The sequence below is a fragment of the Gobio gobio genome, assembly GCF_949357685.1.
Source record: "Gobio gobio genome assembly, chromosome: 6".
NCBI lineage: Eukaryota > Metazoa > Chordata > Actinopteri > Cypriniformes > Gobionidae > Gobio > Gobio gobio.
The window spans coordinates 53,770,865-53,795,168 of NC_137102.1; the positions used below are offsets into that span (position 1 = coordinate 53,770,865).

Sequence of the window (24,304 nt, forward strand, 5' to 3'; positions counted from 1 at the left end):
GGTCCACGATTCGGCCAAATAAAACGGTTCCGTAGGAAAGAAAGAAAAGTTGGAACATTCAGAGGTTCACCACAACCTCAGGAAGAGGGAGGGGGGTGTATTAACTGTTATATTAAATCACATGACCGTCTACCTAAAAGTTTCCATTCAGCCACTCTTAGCATCTGGGCTTGGAAACGGGCAGAATTGTGCACTTGCCAAAACATTTCCCCAAAAGGGAGTACTTACTAAATGAATATATATCAAACTAAGCCAAGGATATCTAAATATTTACACTGAGGCCAAAACCACATCACTTCAGAAATTAGACTTTAGTTTACACTTTAGTCACTTCAGTTTAGCTTTGGATTGAAACCATCTACCCGTACTAATGCTAACCATCACACACACAAGTTCCAAGCTGTAGCTGTCAAACAAATAAATGAACAAATAAATGCAAGTCTCCATCTCAAAAGTAATTACACACCACTCCTCAACAAGACAGCACAAACTGTGCAGGATGAGTTACCAAAGATTCATACTTCAGGTTAGGGTCTGTTCAAATCCCTTACCAGAAGTATGAGCAGAAATAACAGTGATGCGTTTTAGAAAGCAGCTTCTAATAAAAGATATAATTAACTAATTCTCTAGAAGTGACACCCTTGCAACCACAATCATGACACTTTGCACGGCATCAGCAGTTTGTTTCCTACTCTTCTCTTCTGTTGCGATGAGAAGAAAGAAATTGTAGCAAAGAGATTTTAATATCACTGATGTAAAAGATAACACACACACACACTAAATTGCTTCTCTGAAGTTGATTGAAGGCTTTTTGAGTTTGGCCAAACATTGAGGCTGAAGTGTATAAAACTGAACAGATCATTTCTTCATCGCGGGAAGTGTTAGTGGGTAGGATATATTAGACAGCAAGTGAACATTTTGCTCTTTCCAAAGCCACGCCCCCAAAACACATGAACACGCTACGCCGACCGCAATCAGCTCAGCTGGAAGATGCATTATTTACCTGAGGCAAGCGGAGAAGAAGTGCAGGTAGTGACATCATGTCAGAATCACATGTAATAAAAAATCTAACTTTATCATTATGAATAAACAAATAAGATGTCTTTTAGTACTCACTATCAAGCTAGAATAACGATACTGGTAAAGTTTAAAATACACACAAAACACAGTGTCTACGACACACACAGATACAAGATAAAAACATCAACATAAACATTGGTAGAGTATATAAAAACAAACCAAGGGCCGAAATAAACATGCAGGTAAAGTTCCCGGTGAACATGGTAAAAGAGTTTAGACAGAGGGTAGTAGCTAAAGCTAACTTAGTTCTAAAAAAAGTTCCTGGATGCGGTGTACTAGCTTTTACACATGCATTTTGTTATCTAAAGTTACATTTTGCGAAATTCAACACGACAGCGATCAACTTGAGCTAAGCATATTGAGTATTTATCATCTCTACTAATGGTTCGCTAAGTGTATAACATTGTAACTTTATGCAAAGTAATGTTATGTTAGCTATATTAGGCAGCTACGTGTGCTAGTGAGACATGCTTCATGAAAACATAAACCAAAAAAATGTATAATCAAAATGAAAGATTAGCTGTCCAGCAGAAATACAGCCTCTTGAACTCAATTCAAACGGGTGCGCCAGGGTTGCCAGGTTTTCACAACAAAATCCGCCCAATTGCTACTCAAAACTAGCCCAAAACAAGCCCAATCGTGTTTCTCCGGTAAAAATCGCGTTTGGGGGGTAAAATATGCGTCTTTTTGGTAGGGCTGCCTTCTAAAATTCGCAAATCCCGGGGCAAAATATCACTTAATTGGGGTCGCTTCAACCCGCGGACATGAAAAACAGCCCGCGGCAACAGTGTTTGAAGTAGCCCGACTTGGCAACACTGGGGTGCGCGCATGTGGGCAGATCCTGCAGCAAAAGCGGCGGTAGCCATGGTAGCGAGAGAGAGTGACAGTCGCCCAAGCCAATCACTTGTTTCGGCCCGAACGAAAATAATGAGCGGTGTTTATTGCAGATTAAAAAGTCTAGAGACACTCGATTTTTATACTCTCTTTTTCAGAGTACTTAAATTTTAATTATGTATTGACATATAAAGAAAGTTTAAACAATTTGGACAAAAGTGTTCTAGATCATTCTTACCTACCCCACCTTTAACTTCTTGAGCAATTTGAGCTACAGTAGCTTGTCTGTTTGATCGGGCCACACGGGCCAGCCTTCACTCCCCTCGTGCATCAATGAGCCTTGGCCACCCATGACCCTGTCGGCAATTTTTCCTACTTCTTACACATGTAATGGCAAAAATTAATTCGTCGACATCACTAATAAGAGACAAACCATAATCCAATTGTCTTTATAAAGATTTATTTTCCTTGCAAGGAAGAGCCACGGTCAAACGCAGCCGCTCGAGGCTACCTTGAGTGTGAACTGGAGACACAAAGAAGCCACAAGCTTCTTATACCCCCAATGTCTAAATAACCCCCTCAGTAATTTCCCATACATCTGGCGAAACCCACTGAAGGTTTCGCCTTGAGCAATTAAAAGCAAGAAACACAATGGTCCTTCATCTGTAACAACAGACAGAGTATCACCTACTCTTAATCAGCATATCTATTCAAACGCATAGATGCTAGTCAGGAATTCCAATTCCAAGAGCCATAATAGATAAAAGGGACAATGTATGGCTTCCACAGGTGAGGCCTCTTTGATCTGACTCATTTAAAACACAATAGAGAAAACAGGTCTGGAAGATTAAATCTTCTGTGATTAAATTTTTCCCCAACACACATCAACATCAGTATTATTCACTTCACCTATGCCTGATCGGTGTATGTGGGGAACCTAAATGTGAATGCACACAGACTTGTGTCACCGTGGGGATCTTAATTGGAGGTCCCCATGAGGAAACAAGCTTATAAATCATACAGAATTAGCTTTTTTGAAAGTGTAAAAATGCAGAAAGTTTTCTGTGATTGGTAGGTTTAGGGGTAGGGTTAGAGTAAGGGGATCGAATATACAGTTTGTACAGAATAAAAATCATTACGTCTATTAGGGCTGTGCAATATATCGAAATTATCGAAGTATCGCAAATGTACATATCGCAAGGGTACGCAATATCTGAATGATTTTAACAGGCTACTTTAACATTGTGTAAAGGGTATGTTTTAGGTTGATGCATATAGCAGAGAATAGACTGGGCACATGAATGTTACTTATGTGACTTGCTTGACGTTAAAAAGAGTTATTAAATGCAATAACTTGCGAAAAAACAACTCCTTGCAGTCTCGCGCTGTCTGCTGTCTGACACACACACACACACACACACACACTAAAACGTGTGCACAAGCCATTCTTTTTTTTGTTTCTTGTTACTCACTTGAACTGTCAAATACACACACAGTTATGTCAAAATGGCTGTCTTAATGAGTATTCATGTAAACACAGTCGGTTAGGCTTTAAGTGAACGATATCAGTTGGGGAAAGACATTTTCACAAAAAATTATACACTTAAAGCAATATCATATCGCATATCGAATATCGCATTATTTAACAAGGATATCGCATATCGCATTTTTCTTCAATATCGCACAGCCCTAACGTCTATTGAGAGTCTCCACAAAGATAGTAAACCAGACGTGAGTGAATGCGTGTGTAATGTCTACAGATCAAACAGGTGAGCAGGGCTTTTAAATTTAAAAACAGCTGGTTAAAAAAGGAAGAATATTAGGATTAGGAATAATAATTAACCCTTATGTAAAACAAATAGGACCCTATAAAGACCTCAAGATTAGTCTGTCTGAGGCATTTTGAAATGAGAATGATTAAGGCCCCATCTGTTGCCACTAGGGCTGAAACGATTCCTCGAGTAACTCGAGTTACTCGAATTCAAAAAAGCATCGAAGCTTTGTGTAGTGCATTTAACTACACACTGTCATGTTGGAGAAAGATATTGTGTGAGGACTAGCGCATACTGCACGGATTGCGGTTATATCCGCGGGTCAGGTGGGTAAAGTAATAAAAAGTAACATTCTAAAAATTGCGGGTGGATGAGAGATAAATCATTAATGTGTTGATTTTAATAATGACTCGGAACTCTGATTTCACGGTAAACCGCAATGAATGTGTGTCATTATTTACCTTTCGGTTTCAGTTCATTTCAAGATCAGAGACTGCAATGCGAGAGACAGCGGCAGCGGAACCTGGTGATATCATTTAGTCTCAGTATTTTTAAATGAAGACAGCTGTGTGTTGAGCTTCAAGATGCTACGCTGAACATTTAAAACACTTAAAGGGGGGGTGAAATGCTTTTTTACACTGTTAAAGACTTGGATTCCCATGCTAAACATGGACAAAGTTTGACGTTTGATAGAGTATTTCTGTGCCAAAAATACTCCTTCCGGTTTCTCACAAGTTTCGGAAAGTTTTTTTCGAGTATGGGTCTGTGTGACGTCAAATGGGGCGGAATTTCCTTATATGGGTCCAAAGGGCACTTCTCCCAGAAGGGCGCACGCGCACCCGTAGACCAGATCGAGAGAGCGAAAGCAGTACGCCCATCAAAACGCTTTGCTTGGCTGCGCTGCAGTCACATGACTTCACGACATCAACAATGTCACCAAAGATGTGTGTTTTTGGTTGTCAGGGCAACACAACCCTCTACAGCTTTCCAAAGAACCTAGTGTTAATGGAAGAGTGGATGGAGTTTGTTTTTCTGGAGCAGCAACGGAGTTGTGCAAGAGTTTTGTTCCAAACAAGGCCCAGTTCAACACCGGATTTGTAGCTCGTCTAATGCTGAAAGATGGAGCGGTCCCAGCGATTAAGGTTCACGGTCGTGACTCCTGTTTTGGAAGCAGGCGGTGAGTAAAACTGCTTCAAATGTCTTTGTGTTGTTAGCTATCTCGTTCATTCAAATGCGCTACTATTCCATTGTTTTTCAATGAAAACACGCACTTGTCTGACGTGCAAAACCATTACGCTTGCTACTGCTCTGCTAACATTAATTCACATATAATAGTCCATGAACCAAATGATATCCTCATAAACCATGAGTAAACGCGCACATGACAAGCCGCTAAGCAAATATAAGTTACAGTTACAGTACATACCATAGAGACGTCCTGCTGTAGTCGTTGCTGCTGCTTCTCCTGTTCAATTTCAGCCTCTAGATCTGATTCTGGATCATATATGTATGGCTAAATCTGATTGATCTCCATGGTTTATTTAGGATAACGTTTTTTTCCTCACGTTTAAAGGGTAACTTCAGTGATTTAGCATTAGGGTTTGTATCAGTAGAAACCCGGTAGTAAATTCAAATGATGGTACTTTCCCCCCTCATATCCCCCTGAGACGAGAGAATTATGCATTTTATTTCGATGACCTCCGATGACGCAAATATTATTAATTAATATCATTTTGCGTCATCGGAGGATTTTTTTGGCCAGAGACTAAAGACTACAGCCAGTAGATGGAGCTGTTCCACATGTTATCAACCCGCCCATAGGGGAGAGATCTCACGCACAGAATGTAAGACACAGACGGCCGCACGGACAATCATAACGGAACGCGGTGCGGAGTGAAGTGAGTGTTTCAACTTTTCAATGAATTCCTGTGATAGTTTAGCTTCCATATGCGATCTGAAAATGTGCCAGACTGGCGCTTAAATTTACCTCAGCTCTTAGTGATGAAGGAAATCTGACACTGCTGAGGAAATCTGACACTGCTGAGGAAATCTGACAATCTGACACTGCTGAGGAAACCTGACAATCTGACACTGCTGAGGAAATCTGACACTGCTGAGGAAATCTGACACTGCTGAGGAAATCTGACACTGCTGAGGAAATCTGACAATCTGACACTGCTGAGGAAACCTGACAATCTGACACTGCTGAGGAAATCTGACACTGCTGAGGAAATCTGACAATCTGACACTGCTGAGGAAATCTGACACTGCTGAGGAAATCTGACACTGCTGCGTCTGTGACGTGACTTTCGTTCGGCTCACTCACACTTTACTGAAAAGACACGTTCAGTTTTTAACTGTAGTGTTTATTCTCTAACTGAACAAAATGATTGTATTATTATCAAGATCAAAACGACGGTGTAGGGAGTGGCCTCGTAGGGCAGCGAAGCAAGTGCATTCTGGGAGTTGTCTTTCATCCACATGAGACAAAAATACATTTTCTGTCTTTTCTCAGTCTAGAAGGCACCAAATTCAAAAATAATTTCACATTTCTACTGCATAAATGACTATTCTCGCCGATTCATAAAGTTATTTTAGAACCACTCATAGGCGTAATTTACGGGTGGGACGGGTGGGACATGTCCCCACCACTTTTTGCCAGGCTCGATATTGTCCCCACCACTTTTTAAAAGTAATTGAAAAATAGATTGCGGAAGGTGTGTAAGGTGTGTATTAAAGCAAAAGCACGATCTACAAATTGTAATACATTAATTTAACAAATTTTTCCGCCGGTCAGAAGCTTTTTTTTCCATTACAGATTTTTGCAAAACTTTTGCCATATTTCCTAATAGTCGATAAAAAAAATATTGCGAAATGACAGCGTTTCCATTAACTGATGTTATGCGACTAAAACATTTTTTTTTCCTCACGTGATAAGTCATTCCAAAAATTATGCCACGTATGTTTTTAGGTTTATGTATATCCCAGCCACCGCACTCCATTATTTTTACTGGAAGGAGACGCGTGTGTTATTCAAGCACTGATGGCAAGGACAGCCCCTTATACTTGAGCGGCACATACAAGGTGTTTCTCTCTCTTATCTGCTTCAAGGTCTTGATAAATTGTGGCATTTTATATTCTATTGTTTTTTTTTATGAGTTTAATAAAGAACTCGTCTTCTTTCCAAACATACCGCGCCATCTGTAAAGAATGATCGACTGTTACATAGCCTACGCCAGGTTATTGTGACGCATTGCTGCCAGCCTGCCACATACAGAGACGAGCAAAATGTTTGAAATTGCATGGTGGTAACTCAAAGTTTTACCACTTCGTTACGGGTAACAGGTGCCATGGACCGCTCATGTTAGCATCAGTGGCATAACCGGTGCACAAATATCATAACTCTATAATAGGCCTACAGTAATATATTGTATGCTATGTAATAGCTACATATATTCTAGAAATGTATTAAAAAGAAAGACGCTTTCAGCCTTACTCAAAGCCGCGGAAACAGGCCAGTGGGTTCGTTACGCACGTCAATCCCGTTCTTATTTTGCTTCTTATGTATTAAATAAACAGGCCATTAATTTATGAAACCTTGATCAAAATTAAAATACAATTTATAGAAAACGAAATTCACTTTAAAGAAATTATTTCTGCAAAACAACACTCAATAGAAATCATGTCTGACCCCACTCCATGCCGACGAAAGCACCCGCGAATTCTTTAAAGGTCCCATGGCATGGCATTTTTCTATTATTTTATAATGTTTCCTGAGGTGTACTTATATTGTTAGTATGACTTTTACATCATGAAATGTCATAATTTAGAAATAAAAGGCATTTTTTCTATACTGCTGTTTGCCCTGTGGCTGAATGCCCTGCTTCAAGAGGCGTGTCCGCTGTGAGACTTCAGTAAAAACGCCCACTGTTGTGATTGGCTGACATCTTTGCATTTTAAATGAGCGGAGGGGGCGTGGTTTAACGAGGCACGAGCAGGCACGAGCTGCTGCCAGAGAGACGGATGGACCTGAGTTCTCTTCACATCAGTTCTCAGCATGTCTGAACTGTAGTAGTTACAGCATATACTTCAGGTTATTAGTCTATTTCTAGTCGGAGGGACTGTCACTCATGTCAGAAAGTTAGTAACTTAAGTAAATTATGGATCAGCGCTGACTGGAGACGCGAACCGTTTAGAACGATTCAGTCCGATTTGGTGAACTGATTCGGTTCACTAAAAAGAACCGGTTCAAAAGAAAGATCGTTCGCGAACCGGACATCACTAATGTACCAGAGACTGAGCTCAGCGATTGCTAACAAAGTTATTTATAGTAACTACTGAGTTATGAGAGCGCTGTCAGTCAGCGCGAGTTTACTGTGTTTGTATCTGAGAGTTCTGAATAAACACGAGTCCCAGTCACACAGAGTCCGTCTTCATCATTATTACCAACTTTGTAACACATGCAAAGTACCATTACAGCTGTCGAGATGAACGAGTTAAAAGTAAGTGTTGATAACAGCATTATTTTTAAAATAAAATAAAAGCTTCAGTGACGCGCGTTGAGTACACAGCGCAAACAAAGACACAACAGCAGTAATCGAATGTAATCCAGTTTATTGTGGGGAAAGCTAGCTAACCTAGCCGGATACCCTCACGCTTACCCCCCTTCTGCTTAATCTCGTGCCGCGTTTGGTGCCTCTGCTGTGGGCCAGATGCAGTACTGGGGGTCGGGGATGTTGAAGGCCGAGCTTCGGCGTGTGTGAGGTTTATCTCTAAAGATGTGCTGATGTTGAGCAGAAACTCATGACTGTATGCACATTTTAGAACCGATAGACGCGACGAGGACGTACAAAAACACTGAGTCACACGATAGAAAACACGAAAACACCGTTCTGTCCGGAGAGAGAGAGAGAAGCCGCTGCGTGTGCACGAATAATAAATAATTAGCTACACATCAGAAATCACTGATCACAGATCAGAAGGAACTGAAAAAAGACTTCTGTTTTCATTTGTACATCCAAACACTGAGAAACTGCCAGCGTTCACTCGTTCACAAGCAATGATGCAATGATCTCTCGAGCGTTTGCATGGGCGTGCTAGATTCTCTGGGCGGAGGAAAGGGAGGTAACCGTTCCTGCTTGGACGTCAAACCAGGAGACTTCAGGATTGGCTCGTCTGGCCTGTCATTTTCTCAAGGGCAGAGAAAGACAGCCAGAACTCGGGTTTACACCGATCAACATTTCTATCCACTTGGGGACAATATTCAGGCTAGGGGAACTCATATTAATGTTGAAAAACCTCATAAAATGAAAATTTCATGCCATGGGACCTTTAATATTTTTCATTGTTGCAGTTTTTTTTACCACTTTGTTATTTTGGCTCGGAATTTCGTTTGCTGGAAATATGAACTGAATTTAGAAATTACATTTGGAATTAAAAACTTTTTGTTTAATAAACAAAATAATTTTTTTAAGCGTTTGGAGTGGAGTAGGCTACATGCAAAACGTAGCCTTTAGATTCATAGTTATGTTTAAATATTAGCCTATTATATTATTGTTTTAATTTTTATATGTTGATGAAAAGTGAATTGTATTTTAATTTTGATCAAGGTTTCATAAACGAATTGCCTGTAGCCTATATTTAATACATCGGAAGCAAAATAAGAACGCCGGGAATGCATTGATGCATTGTGTCCGCGGCCTTTGAGTAAGGCTGAAAGCATCTTTCTTTTTAATACATTTCTAGAATGTCTTAATTACAGTAGGCCTTATAGATAGTTATGATATTTGTGGCTGCACCGGGGTCCGTCATTACAAGGTTAAAGTTACGCCACATGAGCGGTCCATGGCCACCTGCTCTGTTAAGAACTACAGGCTGCATCAATAAATTAGGCTACAACAATTTCGTGCTATGGGCACTGCCACCGATACAGGCAGCGGATGAGATATTTTACGCTGAGCTTGCTTCTGCATGCTTTTCAAACAAGTGTGACAAAGGCATGGGCTAAATCAATTCTCTAATGGATACAGACATATATATAGGCCTACACACATCACTCTACAACACATGTCCTTATTAGCAGAAAAATATGTCGTTTTAACAACATACAATCTCGTTATTACGAGAAAATTATGTCGTTTTTATGACATAAGATCTCGTTATTACTACATAATTGAGTGGAAAAATAATATGTATGTGGCAGAAATGCGTCTCCGTATTAAATAAACACGTGTGTGTTTTAAATAAACACATAGCAAAACGAGTTGTGCGGTGTCCCGGTGTCCCCACCACTTTTCAAAGCAAAGTTACGCCACTGGAACCACTGCAGTGAGATGGACTTTGTAACGACGTCTTTAGAACCTTTTAAGGGTCTTGAGAGTGAACCGTGCCATTGTGCCAATGGAGGCCTTTCAGAGCCATCAGATTTCAACTAAAATATCTTTATTTGTGTTCCGAAGACAAACGGAGGTCTTACGGGTGTCGAACGACATGAGGGTAAGTAATTAATGACAGAATTTTCATTTTTGGGTGAACTAACCCTTTAATGCTAAATCACTGAAGTAACCCTTTAAGGATGTCACAGCTTTCAGATGCTCTCAACGCTGCAAAAAATAGCTGTGCGCACTCGTGACTCTTTAGCCCCGCCCACACGATACGCCTCCAGTGGCTCGTTTTTTTTCGGAAAGACTAGGTACAGCGTATCTTTCTTTTATAAATATAATAAAACTAAAGACTTTTCGGAGATATGAAGGATGCAATACTACTCTATAGGTACTCAAGATTGACATGAGATTGACTGAAACTGAGTGTTTCACCCCCCCTTTAATAAGCTTCATTTGCGGCAGTTCACGGAACTTTGCGCGTCAGCTGAAGATATACCTAGCCTAGAAATCTAGACACACCCTAGCGGCAGAAAATGTATTTTGCTGCGAGTGTAGTCTAGCAACTCTCGGTAGACCTGAGAGCTGGAAAAACCAAACTCTGGTCAGGCCAATCACAGCGTGTGTAGAGTCGGTGGGCGGGCTTAACATAATGACGGCACGTCATGGCAGAGTTGCAGAGGTTCTGCGTGCTACTCGTAAATAAAGAAGCTGACGAACAGCGGTCTTTTGAATCGGCTTTGGCCGCGACTCCGGAAGACTCGGAGTTAACCTTTTCTTTGAGAAAAGAATAACGAACAGCACTGAAGTCATTTTTAAGAAAAGAAGATATGTGCCTACCGGATACGGCGAAAGTCTATCAACTAACGTTAGCTCGGCTTTACCTTCTTTGCTCTGGTTGGTTGGTTGTAGCGCTCATAGCGCTATCCAATTGCGTGCAGAGGGAATCTGAAAGACAACCGTTTATCCCGCCCCTCGGATTGAGTCCTGCCAATGGTGAGTTTCCATACCCAACATCTTGATGTGGGTCTGGCTTGTCAGGCAGATTCCAGCACTCGAAACACATAACCAGCATGAATGGAGTTTGCACATGCATCACCGGCATTGTGATGTGTTTGTGAAATGTTTAATGGGACTTTATATACTTGATATCACCGAAATACACCATTAAAATGTTCTCAAAGTGCAACAAATAGCAGAACGAGCTGTAACTGTTGTGTGCGCGTGATGCGCAGCGCTCGTGCTTTCAGAGTTGCGCGCTTTCATTTATTTGCGTAATTTAAATCTCACACCTTAATCACAGGCTATTTATAGCTCCTAACTTTTATAGCTCCTAACTTAATAAAACAAGCTGTGTTACTATGATGGGCCCCACTTTATATTAGGTGGCCTTAAGTACATTTACATTACATTTATGCATTTGGCAGACGCTTTTATCCAAAGCGACTTACATTGCATTCAAGCTACACATTTTACATTTTGTCAATTCTTGCTTTCCCTGGGAATTGAACCCATGACCTTGGCGTTGCTAGCGCCATGCTCTACTGTTTGAGCTATAGGAAAGTACTATGTACTTACATCAAAAAATAAGTACAATGTACTTACTGTGTTCAAATTGTATTGCAAAACACTTTTGCTGATATTGAGGTGGGATACGGGTAGGGTTAGGGACAGGTGTGGTGTTATGGGTAAGTTTAAGGGTAGGGTTAGGTGTAAGGGAAGTGTCAACTGTGTAATTACAAATGTAACTACAGAAATTAATTACAGATGTAATTACATGCACGTATTTTTTAAAATGTAAGTACAATGTAAAAACATGTATATACACAATAAGTGCATTGTATCAAATTTTTAAATAAAATGTTAGTACATAGTAGTTAAGGCCACCTAATATAAAGTGGGTCCCTATGATGAATGATTAGCTCAAAATCTAGCCTAGCTCTGCGCAAAAAACTTTATCTGAATTAAACACAAACACATCTCAGTGCATAGGTTGTCGACCCTGGTTTAGGTTATTTAAGAAATGTAAAGTTTTTTAAAAGCAACCTACTTCAGTGTAGCTTATATGTTATGATAGCATTGCGCTTAACACTGAAAATGTGAATAATTGTAATGTGACGAGAAAATCTGAGAAAATCACAGGTCCGGGTGATGGTTTGTTTTTAACAGTGGATTCTGTGACGTTAGAGCTGGTTCGCGCATCTCTAGTATGCCTATCTCAAATCTTGCTCTTGTTCCAAGTTTCCTTCCTGTCCAATATTTTTTTGCTTCTTACAAAAGCCACAAAGCCTTCAGAAGACAGTAAAGGCTTCTGTCATACCTGAGCTGAAGCTTGAAAGTTAAATTGCACAACATAAATACAATGTTTAGGCATTTATATTACTATTATTTTGATTTATAGGTTGTAGGTTTAACAGTAAATAAAATAGTTAATAGTAGTTTTAATTTATTTATATATTTGCATTTTGAATATAATATGGCAACTGAATGCACTAAATTGGTTTAGTTTTCACAGATATTAATGTATGCAATTTCAGCAATTAAACTTACATTTTTCTGAAAAGGAAACAAATTAGTTGTTCACTTTAAGATACCCGTCTTATTTTTTAATGTATATTTAGTATTGCTCTTTAATAAAGAAAAAGTAGGCTACTTCTTATCCGATTACTCGATGGAAAAATTGGTAGAATACTCGATTACTAAAATATTCAATAGCTACAGCCCTAGTTGCCACAGAAGCGTTTTGCTTCCTCATATTCGGAGAGTTGCAGTCCACATGTGCATGATTGGTGATGAAGCAGGATGAACATTTTAAGCATAAACAGAGCTGTTTATATATCATCTGCTACTCTTCATCTCCGTGATGTATTCTGGGGATTAGTAAACACTGTGGTTTCATCATTTCCAAATCTAGATTTAGCAGCACACCACAAATGTGTGGGGCCTCCTGCAAACCATGTGACACGGCCCTTTCCACCAGAAACATCATGCATGAAACTTCACATAGTACCCTTTCACTACTACACGGTGTGTAAACGTCATAACAGAACATTATTATCGTGCTAATGTGTCATTTAGAAAGTTTTAATCTGATCGGCTACAGAAATTTCACAGCAAGCTAACCTGAAAACTAGAGATTTACTAGAATCTCTTTCTTACTTTGTCTGTAATGAAAATTACAGGTGTCACAGAAAAGCAGATGATATACTCCTAAAAATGTGTGACTGCAGATGTTTGGTGACTTATTAATCAAACTGAACTAACTACACTCACTGGCCACTTTATTAGGTGCACCTTGCTAGTACCTGCCTTCAGAACGGTCTTAATTCTTAATGGCAGAGATTCAACAAGTTGCTGATTCCTCACAGATTCTGGTCCATATTGTCATGATAGCATCAGATGCATCAGCTGCAGATTTGACAGTTGCACGTCCCTGATGCGAATCTCCCATTCCACCACATCCCAAAAGTGCACGTTTGAATATAGTGAACTCGTTGTCATGTTCAAGAAACCAGTTTCAGATGATTTGCTTCTGCTGCTGTAGCCCATCTGCTTCAAGTTTCGATGTGTTGTTGTTCAGAGAGGCTCTTCTGCAGACCTCTGTTGTAACGAGTGGTTATTTGAATTACTGTAGTCTTTCTATCAGCTCTAACCAGTCTAGTCAGTCTCCTCTGGCATCAACAAGGCATTTTCACCCACAGAACTGCCACTCATTAGAGATGGTTGTGTGTGAAAATCCCAGTAGATCAGCAGTTTCTGAAATACTCAGACCAGCCCGTCTGGCACCAACACCCACGCCACGTTCAAAGTCACTTAAATCACCTTTCCTCCTCAATCTGATGCTCACTTTGAACTTCAGCAGATCGTCTTGACTGTGGCTGTGTTCAAAATCACCCCCTATCCCCTCATTCACTATTCCCTACATTACTCCACTAATATAGTCCACTTGAAGAGTGAGTGAATTCAGATACTGAGTGCGCCGGAAGGGTGGTGCTCATAATCATTTGAAACCTCTGGTGAGATGCAAGAATTTATTCAGCGCGACCGTTACAGTGCATTATGGGTATTCTCTAGCCGTTGAGCATGCATCAGTTGTACACTTGTTACTGCGGCGCATTGTGGGATTGAATGAGTGCACTCGATAACAACGTCCACTATGGTTTTGGACACCACTACAAATGGCTGTCTCATCAAATAGTGCCCTATATAAGGGGCGATTTTAGACACAGTCCATGTTTACATGCCTAAATGCACTGAGTTGCCGCAATGTGATTGGCTGATTAGATATTTGCGTTAACGAGCAGTTGAACAGGTGTACCTAATAAAGTGGCCAGTGAGTGTATATTTTTAAAGCATCGGCAGATTTTCAAGTGGTGGCTTAAAAATGGGTTTGTTGTGAATTAAAACTGTGGCAGAAATCAGAATATGGAATAAATATATAAAGATAAAGACACATAAACTCACAGGGATTCCTGGTTGTCCATCTGATCCTGCAGCGCCATCTTCTCCTTTCTCTCCCTGAATGAAAACAAAGAGGACAAATGCTGTTAAAATCACAGCCATATTGCACCTCAAAGGACCATTAAATGCACTGTGACATTACTGTAATGCATAAAAAGTATAATAACTATAATATTATATACATCATATTTTTTTAGGATATTCTAAACCCTTTAATCTGTTGTGTTAACATCACACATATTTCTAGAAATGGGAAATGTGGTAAGCTGTAGGTAAAGACTCTGTGCCTTAAATAATCATAGTGCATTCCACTAATTGAAGATATAATTAGAGTTTTGCAGTTCCAATTTGGGTTACATTTTTACATACTAATTACACAAAGAGAAATCAAGCGCAAAGAAGTTAAATATGCACACATCCTAATTGCAAAGTAAGTATGAAATTTGAGACAGCCTGTCATTAAAATCCAAACATGTTACACCCAACTGTAAAGAGAGCTTATCTAAAAACTTTTTTTGCACTTTCTGAGGTCCTAAATTACAAGCCGTACACATATGGAAACGCTGGTAAGAGATGTCCTCCTTTCCCGAGTTGCAGGGCTGTGGCTGCCCATCATGTGAATTCTAAAATGGCATGTTTCTGGTTACATGTGGATGTAATTTGTGTATGGTGAAACACCTGACGGAAAATATGTATGTAAATATGTCCCACATTCTGCATGGGGAATAAATAACACACTACTGCCCTACAAAGGCAAACACTGTAACTACACATTTTGTCAAAATTCTTTTAGACTATTATCAGTCATGTGACAGACAGATTTGACTCGACTAAGCTCAGATTCATAGAAAAAAAGTGTGAAAATTGATATTTAACCTCCTGGGACCCACGAATAGACTTTTGTCACATGTCACAGTCTGGATGTCCTGTAAAGAGCACATTCAGGGCTTTGGAGAGATACCAAATGTTTGGAGGTTTCACCAGGACAACAACTTCTTGGTCTTTAAAAATGGCTGACATTAATGTTTAGCACTCTTATGGAAATATGATAATATTTTTTAATCATAATTTAAATTGGATTCATTTTCAAATTGTCTCGGGACAATTCAAATTATCTCAGGAAAATGTTATGGGGTTTCTAATCAAAATATGACTTTCTGTTACAAAACAGGGCATTGATTTCATAAATGACCACTGTAGTGGACGCCAGGACTCAAATCATGTTTATCAGGCATTTTGGAGACATAACAAGTGAATAGGGAAATAAATTACATAATAATATCTAATATTTAATAGGAATATTGATTTGAAAATGTTGCCAATTATTACTCCCATTATTACACTTATTTTTTCATTACATGTTGCACCAAGAGCACATTAATATGCAAATTAGATGCAGTAGATACATTTTATTGAATGGGAAAATCCAAGTATGGCCATTTTACCCACATATTTCATAAAGCAAAATGGTATATCAATGCATTTCGTTATATATTTCATAACATAGTTCAGAATCATATTTAAACAAAGTTTGTTTTAAAAAAAATCCTGAAACCTAAAAATTGATTGGTGAATTAAAAATAAATCCCATTGTTTTTGCCTATACATGTAATTTAATGTCATTTAATTTTTTTAACAACTGGTGTCAATGTTTTTTCCATTTGTTTCTTATGCTCTAAACAATGTAATGACATGAAAAAATACTAAATTCAAAACACTTTTTTTTAGGGTCCCAGGAGGTTTTAAATCCATCTAAAAACATTAAAGACATTTCCAGTTGTAGTTTTGCCTTTATTGGTTAGTATACTACTACACTGTAAAAGAAAATATTTAAAAAGTAAGTTACCTGGTTGCCTTAAAATTTTGAGTTTGTTGAAGTTAAAAATGTGAATTAATACAATGAACATTTTTGTGTTTTATTTGTTATAATGCAGTGAAACATGCCAAATTGTGCTATTTTCATTTTTGTTTACTTATGTGGTTCAGATACAATAATATTTTGAGTTTCTATTTATTAAACCAATTTCATTCATTGTATTAACTCATTCAATGTACTCAAACTGTTAAGGCAACCAGGGTACTTACTTTTTTAAGTTAAACCAACAATATTTTTGTACAGTGTAATAATTATACATTCTGTTCACAGTATATTTGAATTTTCTATATACGTGGATATTGTATGCATCCAAATACTATAAATATATTTTAAAAAATGGTAACACTTTACAATAAGGTTCATTAGTTAACATTAGTTAACTACATTAGTTAACATGAACTAATAATTAACTGCACTTATAAAGCATTTATTTATCTTTGTTAATGTTAATTTCAACATTTACTAATGTATTATTTAAATCTTGCTAACACTTGTTAATGCACTGTGAACTAACATGAACAAACCATGAACAGCTGTATATTAATTTAATATACATGCATTTCATGTGTCGACGATGTAGCATACTGCAATATGAATCACTTATCCATGCATATTGTGCTTACATATTGTTTAATTTGTTTAAATTCTTTTCATTTTAATTCTTAACGCAGCCTAAATGAACTGCACTCAGTATTAATGTAAAATACTTGGGCTGTGCAGATGCGAAAGTGTTCATGTCTAACATATCAGTCTTCTCATTATTTACTGAATAGTGTAAAAAGTATATTTCCCAGTATATTTCTCTCTTACTGTATTTCTCTTGTTTTTACATACACAAATCCACATGTATACTTCATCTACTACCTGAGGCTCTGACATTTGGAAAGACCTCACACAAAGCATGCTCTCAGAACATGACAAACAATAATTGTACCTTATACGGTCGCTCTGCAATTATACCCAGGAGAAGGCCAATTAAAAGGAATTTATGAGATTCCGCATGACTTTTATCCCTTTTAACCTTTTAGTGGTTGTTGTGCATGCCCTGGCCGTTTGATGCAGGTGAAACGTAAGTAATAACCCATTTCTGTTCAAATAAACTCATAATCAACCAAGTCACGAGTCGTTCTTGGGTTTTGGGGTTTGTGTGTTTCAGTTTCTTTTAACAGTCCATATGCATGTATGTCTGCATGTCATGATTAAAGGCTGTTTCCAGTGCTGGTGGCACCACTAGTGCTGCAGGAAACCCACCCTTACGAGGGAGCTCTCTTTTGGTGCGCCACATGAAACCAAGTTTTGGTTAACTAATCATCCCTCAGTGGTCTGGGGAAACCTGGTGTTACCGCTATACAGCGAGCAATTCTGTCTCAGATCCAAAGTGGGAAGGCCGGGACTTAAGGAAAACTAGCAAACATTATAATAGTGATCCTGTCCAGATCTGCGTTTCTCGAAAGCCTCGTGAGCTAAGTTGATCATAGAGACCAGTGGGGCCACTGTTTCTACAATACTTGCTTTTGAGAAACGAAGCCCAGTTCAACTTTCACTTTAGTCTAACCATGCATATGCTAGCCCTTTATGAATCAGCGTATACAACTGGAAGACAATTTCTTACACCGTAAACCCGAATCAATTGGCAAAACTCAAAAACATATTGAGGCAATCAGTCGCATCAAAGTTAAAGGTCCCATGGCATGGCATTTTTCTATTATTTTATAGTGTTTCCTGAGGTGTACTTATATTGTTAGTATGATTTTTACATCATAAAATGTCATAATTTAGAAATAAAAGGCATTTTTTCTATACTGCTGTTTGCCCTGTGGCTGACTGCCCTGCTTCAAGAGGCGTGTCTGCTGTGAGACTTCAGGAAAAACGCCCACTGTTGTGATTGGCTGACATCTTTGCATTTTAAATGAGCGGAGGGGGCGTGGTTTAACGAGGCACGAGCAGGCACGAGTCTGCCAGAGACAGATGGACCTGTGTTCACTTCACATCAGTTCTCTCAGCATGTCTCAGTTCAGGGTGAACTGTTGTAGTTACTAGAATATACTTCAGGTTATTAGTTTATTTCTAGTCAGAGGGGCTGTCACTCATGTCAGAAAGTTAGTAAATTATGGATCAGCGCTGACTCGAGACGCGAACCGTTTAGAACGATTCAGTCCGATTTGGTGAACTGGTTCGGTTCACTAAAAAGAACCGATTCAAAAGAATGATTCGTTCGCGAACAGGACATCACGGAGACGGAGCGATTGCTAACAAAGTTATTTATAGTAACTACTGAGTTATGAGAGCGCTGTCAGTCAGCGCGAGTTTATTGTGTTTGTATCTGAGAGTTCTGAATAAACACGAGTCCCAGTCACACCGAGTCCTCTTCATCATTATTCTACCAACTTTGTAACACATGCAATGTACCATTACAGCGAGATGAACGAGTTAGTAAGTTTGATTAAAGCATTATTTCTAGATATGTTCCAATCATATGAATAGCGTCAGTGATGCGCATTGAGTAACTTACACAGCGCAAACAAAGACACAACAGCAGTAATCGAATGTAATCCAGTTTATTGTGGGGCTAGGCTGGCTAGCCGGATACCCTCACGCTTACCCTCCTTCTGCTTAATCTCACGCCGCGTTTGGTGCCTCCGCTGTGGGCCAGATGCAGTACTGGGGGTCGGGGATGTTGAAGGCCGAGCTTCGGCGTGTGTGAGGTTTATCTCTAAAGATGTTACTGCTGATGTTAAACAGAAAAGACTGTATGCACATTTTAGAACAGATAGACGCGACGAGGACGTACAAAACACTGACTCACAAGATAGAAAACACGAAAACACCGTTCTGTCGGGAGAGAGAGAAGCCGCAGCGTGTGCACGAATAATAAATAATTAGCTACACATCAGAAATCAATGATCACAGATCAGAAGGAACTGAAGAAAGACTTCTGTTTTCATTTGTACATCCAAACACTGAGAAACTGCCAGTTCACTCGTTCACAAGTAACGTTAATGATCTCTCGAGCGTTTGCATGGGCGTGCCAGATTCTCTGGGCGGAGGAAAGGGAGGAAACCGTTCCTGCTTGGACGTCAAACCAGGAGGCTTCAGGATTGGCTCGTCTGGCCTGTCATTTTCTCAAAGGCAGAGAGAGACAGCCAGAACTCGGGTTTACACCGATCAACATTTCTATCCACTTGGGGACAATATTCAGGCTAGGGGAACTCATATTAATGTTGAAATACCTCATAAAATGAAAATTTCATGCCATGGGACCTTTAAGTTATCTTTGAGTAAGCTATTTCATACATTTAAAGGAACACTCCACTTTTATTGAAAATAGATTTTACAGGCTCATTTTCCAACTCCCCAAGAGTTAAACAGTTGAGTTTTACCGTTTTCGAATCCATTCAGCCGATCTCCGGGTCTGGCAGTAGCACTTTTAGCATACCTTAGCATAGATCATTGAATCTGATTAGACCGTTAGCATCTCGCTCAAAAATGACCAAAGAGTTTCGATATTTTTCCTATTTAAAACTTGACTCTTCTGTAGTTACATTGTGTACTAAGACTGACGGAAAATTAAAAGTTGCAATTTTCTAGGCCGATATGACTAGGAACTATACTCTCATTCCTGCTGAATAATTTAAGGAACTTTGCTGCCGTACCATGAGTGCGCAATGATATTACGCAGCCATACCTAGCCATATCAGCCTAGAAAAATCGCAACTTTTCATTTTCCGTTGGTCTTAGTACACAATGTAACTACAGAAGAGTCGAGTTTTAAATAGGAAAAATATCGCAACTCTTTGGTCATTTTTGAGCGAGATGCTAACGTCTAATCAGATTCAATGAACTATGCTAAGCTCTGCTAAAAGTGCTACCGCCAGACCCAGAGATCGGCTGAATGGATTCGAAAACGGTAAAACTCAACTGTTTAACTCTAGGGGAGTTGGAAAATGAGCCTATTTTCAAAAAAAGTGGAGTGTTCCTTTAACTTAAAAATATAATGTAATCTTACATTTTTAGTAGTGGAAACTTGGCTACCTTTAACTAGCTAATTCAACATCGTGTTCGTTTAAAGCCAAGCCAGTCTGTGATTGGTTCCCGCAAAAGTGTAACAGAATCAGGTCAGATCAGGCTGGGTTTACCCAGTCTAGGAAACACCACACAAACAAATTTGGCATTTTCCACAAAAAACATTTTGGCATTTTCTGTCCCTTTCTGTCATGGCAAAACATGCAGGGAAATAGAAATCCCAGCCCAGTTCCGGTTAAATTTAAGTTAGTCTAAATTAAAGTTCATAAAACTCAAAACAATTCAGATTACTTAAAATGTGTCAGTTTTGAGGACTCAAAAGAAGTACAAAGTTCTAAATACTCATAAAATGTTTGAACTAATTTGTTTAATTTGAGTTGGCTCTCATACCAGTTAATGATTTTGAGTGTTAGGGTTTACAGTGTATCAAAGATCTGAAATGCACAATATAGCAACAGCTATGATGCAAAAAACAAATTCACAAAGCTAACAACGTGAATCTGAAACGGTTTTGCGATGCAGCAAGCATGTAAACCCCAGAAGAAACATGAACATGAAAATCTTTAAGCACGGCAAAGAGCACAGCTCTAGTGTTTAAAGATGTGGGACTTCGTTTAACAACAAACAATCAAAAATACCAAAAGATCATTAATTCGACCGACAATGAGCATTAAATCATGATGTTGAAGTTCAAATACATTCTATAAATCAATTTTATAAGTTAGATCATTTCAGTGAACATTATCAACAAGTGTTTTTAAAGGCTATTTTATAGGTTTGTGCAACAAAATCTAAATGTCACATCTTTTAAACAGAGCCACATCCAAACCTGAACAAACATTGAGCTCCGCCAAGAGTCAAATCAAAGCCCTGTACTGATAAACAGGCTTGGCTTAATGGGGCAGTAAATGGCAGGGCGGCACTAATTTTCAGGGACCGGGCGGCACGCAGATGCTGAGACAGATGCAGTAGCCTGAAAATAGATCTGAGCAACAGACTAAAAAATCCACTCAAATGCTCAAACTACCCTATAGGTGTCAGAGTTATGTTATGTTTCATTATGTTTTTGTTCATGTTCCTGTGTTTCCTGTGCAGTATTAATTCATTACTAATGGTGCGTCCCAATACGCATACTATCCATCCTTAAATACTCGAAAAAATAATTAATACATCCCAAATCGTAGTATGTTTAAAAGAGTATTCCAAAGATACCCGGATTGTCTGCTATTTCGGGTTGGAATCCAAAGTGCAGATCCGTGCACACTCTAACGGCTGATATTGCCCACAACCTATTGCGAGTTGGACAGGGATTCGATTTGAACTACAAAAGTGTTAAAAAAAAAAACTACAAACACAGACGTGCGAGTCAAAAAGATAATGACGAAAAGACAATTATTCAATGTTATTCACATTATATTTCATCTGCAACAGCATTGTGAACTTTTATAAAGATACGTTTGGCCATTTAAATGCATCATTATTCAAAATGCAAACACCTGAGGAGACAGGAGAGTCTCAACATGCTACTACATTTCTCTCCAAAGCGGTAGGAAAATTTATGAAATTTAATGTGGATGATTTCAACTGCAACAAGATGATTGACATGCAGGGCAGTTTACGGTGACAGGATGCATGTAACTAAGCGACAGAGCTGTCCGTTAATGATGACGAAGTAATACGTCCCAAAGTTTGCCTACTCTTCTGCTACACACTCAAAAGTATGTACTTTTTCTTCACAAAAATGTCTTTGTTCTGCTGAACACAAAGGAAGATGTTTGGAAGAATGTTTGTGTACACTCTAAAAAAAAGGTTCTATATGGCACCAAAAATGGTTCTTGGCTCGTAATCATAAGGGAACCTTTTTGAGTGCTATATAGCACCGATTTTGGTGCTTCAGTGGTTCTTCAGCGGTTCTTCACCGGTTATTTGACTAAGGTGCTATATAGCACCTCTGAAGAACCGCTGAAGAACCACTGAAGCATCAAAATTGGTGCTATATAGGACTAAAAAAGGTTCCCCTATGATTACGAGCCAAGAACCATTTTTGGTGCCATATAGAACCTTATTTTTTTAGAGTGTATATAAAACCGCTAACTAAGGTGCTATATAGCACCGCTACCATATACAGAACATGTTAAGATATGGTGCTATATAGCACCAGAAGTGGTTCCTTTATGATTATGACGAAGAACCATTTTTGGTGCCATATAGAACCTTTTTTTTTACAGTGTAACTAAGCAGATCTCGGCAGCCATTGACTACCATAGTATTTTTTCCGCACTATAGTAGTCAAAGGCTGCCGAGATCTGCTTAGTTACAAACATTCTTCCAAATATCTTCCTTTGTGTTCAGAAGAACAAAGACATTTATGCAGGTTTGGAATAACTTGAGGGTGAGTTAATAATGACAGATTTTTCTGTCATTATTTTAAGTCTGTGTGTAAGTACTTCCTGTTTTGTTCATTCATTTGTCAGTTCTTGTTTCAGAAAAAGTTTAGCTTTGCGATATCTCCTTAGTGTAGATACATAAATATCTCTTTAATATCTCTCCAAGCCAGCAATGAGATTCAATTTAGAGAAAATTGACATTTTGCTTAAGGGCAGGATAGGTGATTTGTTCCAGAAGCATTTTTTGTTATGCTGGTTGAAAGTCTCTTTAGCAATCACTAAGTTAAGTCGTCTAAATGTATTTATATGCATATCATCTGTGGGAGATGTAGGACCATAAAATGTCTGTCCTATCATTGCATTTGGTCCAAATGCAATGGTACAATGTCCTACCTGCCTGTCAAATTATGTATTTTCATACCTCTGCACACCTGCTCGCGCAGACATCACAAGTCAACAGCGTTTCATACTATGCAGAGTTAGACAGACGTCAGTCACCGAGCCACAAATGAAACACCAGCCACCGTTTACAGTTCCTCCTAAACCAAAACAATGAGCTTATGGCTGCGTTCACATCATAAGTACTGTCATTTGGAAGAGATGTAAACCTGTGAGCGGTTTGTGACTCAAATTTATCAACACCAAAATGAATCTGCAGCAGTCAGGTGGTACAGGTCAGTGCTCTTTAAGTTGTTTATGTTCATTATTATTATAATGTTATGTACTTTGAGACATGAGGTAGTTTAACACAGTCTCGTGATGCTTTTGTTGCACCCTGCTGTGTGTGTGTGAAGGGATCTTATGTTTTTCAAGCTAGCTTGCTATTGTTAGCCGCTCCGAAAATAGCCTATCCTACCTTTAAGTCTATTTTTCAGATGTTTCTCCCAAGAATCCCCCACAGTAATCTGACACATCTCCTCTAGAGATTCAAAATAAATATAAAAATGACTCAAAAATATCTCAAACTCTGCTCAGATTTGCCAAGATACCAAAGTCATAGATCTCAATAAGAGCTCAAACGTTTTTTATCAAATTTTTCCAAGACCACATTACAAGCATACCATTTGTTCACTCCAGGAAAAAACTCCAGTGTTGTGTTCCACTCCACTTTTAGACACACACTTGCAAAGCACTTCCCTGAACATTTCCCCCTGGGGCCGGGGAATCTCTGCCGCCATTTTGAATTGCATTTCACTTCGTGAACTGGACGAGGGAAGTTTATATGGACAGACCCTCACTCCCTCGATTTTGACCGAAGGAGCGAGTCTACTTCATGTGTACACTTCAGGCAGCTCCATATACCACAATGCAACACAATTGTGACGTCACCGCATATCGCGTTTAATTTACCCCACCACAAACTCTATGATTTAAAAAAAAAAAACATTTAAAGCTACACTGTGTAACTTTTTTAGTTTATTCTTAGCTAAAAATACTTAGTTCTTTCAAAAATATATGTGCGCTCATTAAAGGGTTAGTTCACCCAAAAAT

At 38.9% G+C, this 24,304-nt stretch overlaps 1 protein-coding gene across 1 annotated transcript in view; it reads right to left on the reverse strand.

Annotated features, from left to right (window-relative positions):
• Positions 1-24,304, reverse strand: part of LOC307128673 (uncharacterized protein) — a gene marked incomplete at its 5' end in the record, with an annotated part of 70,026 nt that overhangs the window by 27,414 nt on the left and 18,308 nt on the right. Inside the window, one exon of the mRNA XM_079820613.1 lies at positions 14,531-14,584. Within this exon, the coding sequence (XP_079676739.1) occupies positions 14,531-14,584 (54 nt within the window). The remainder of the gene's footprint in view (positions 1-14,530; positions 14,585-24,304) is intronic.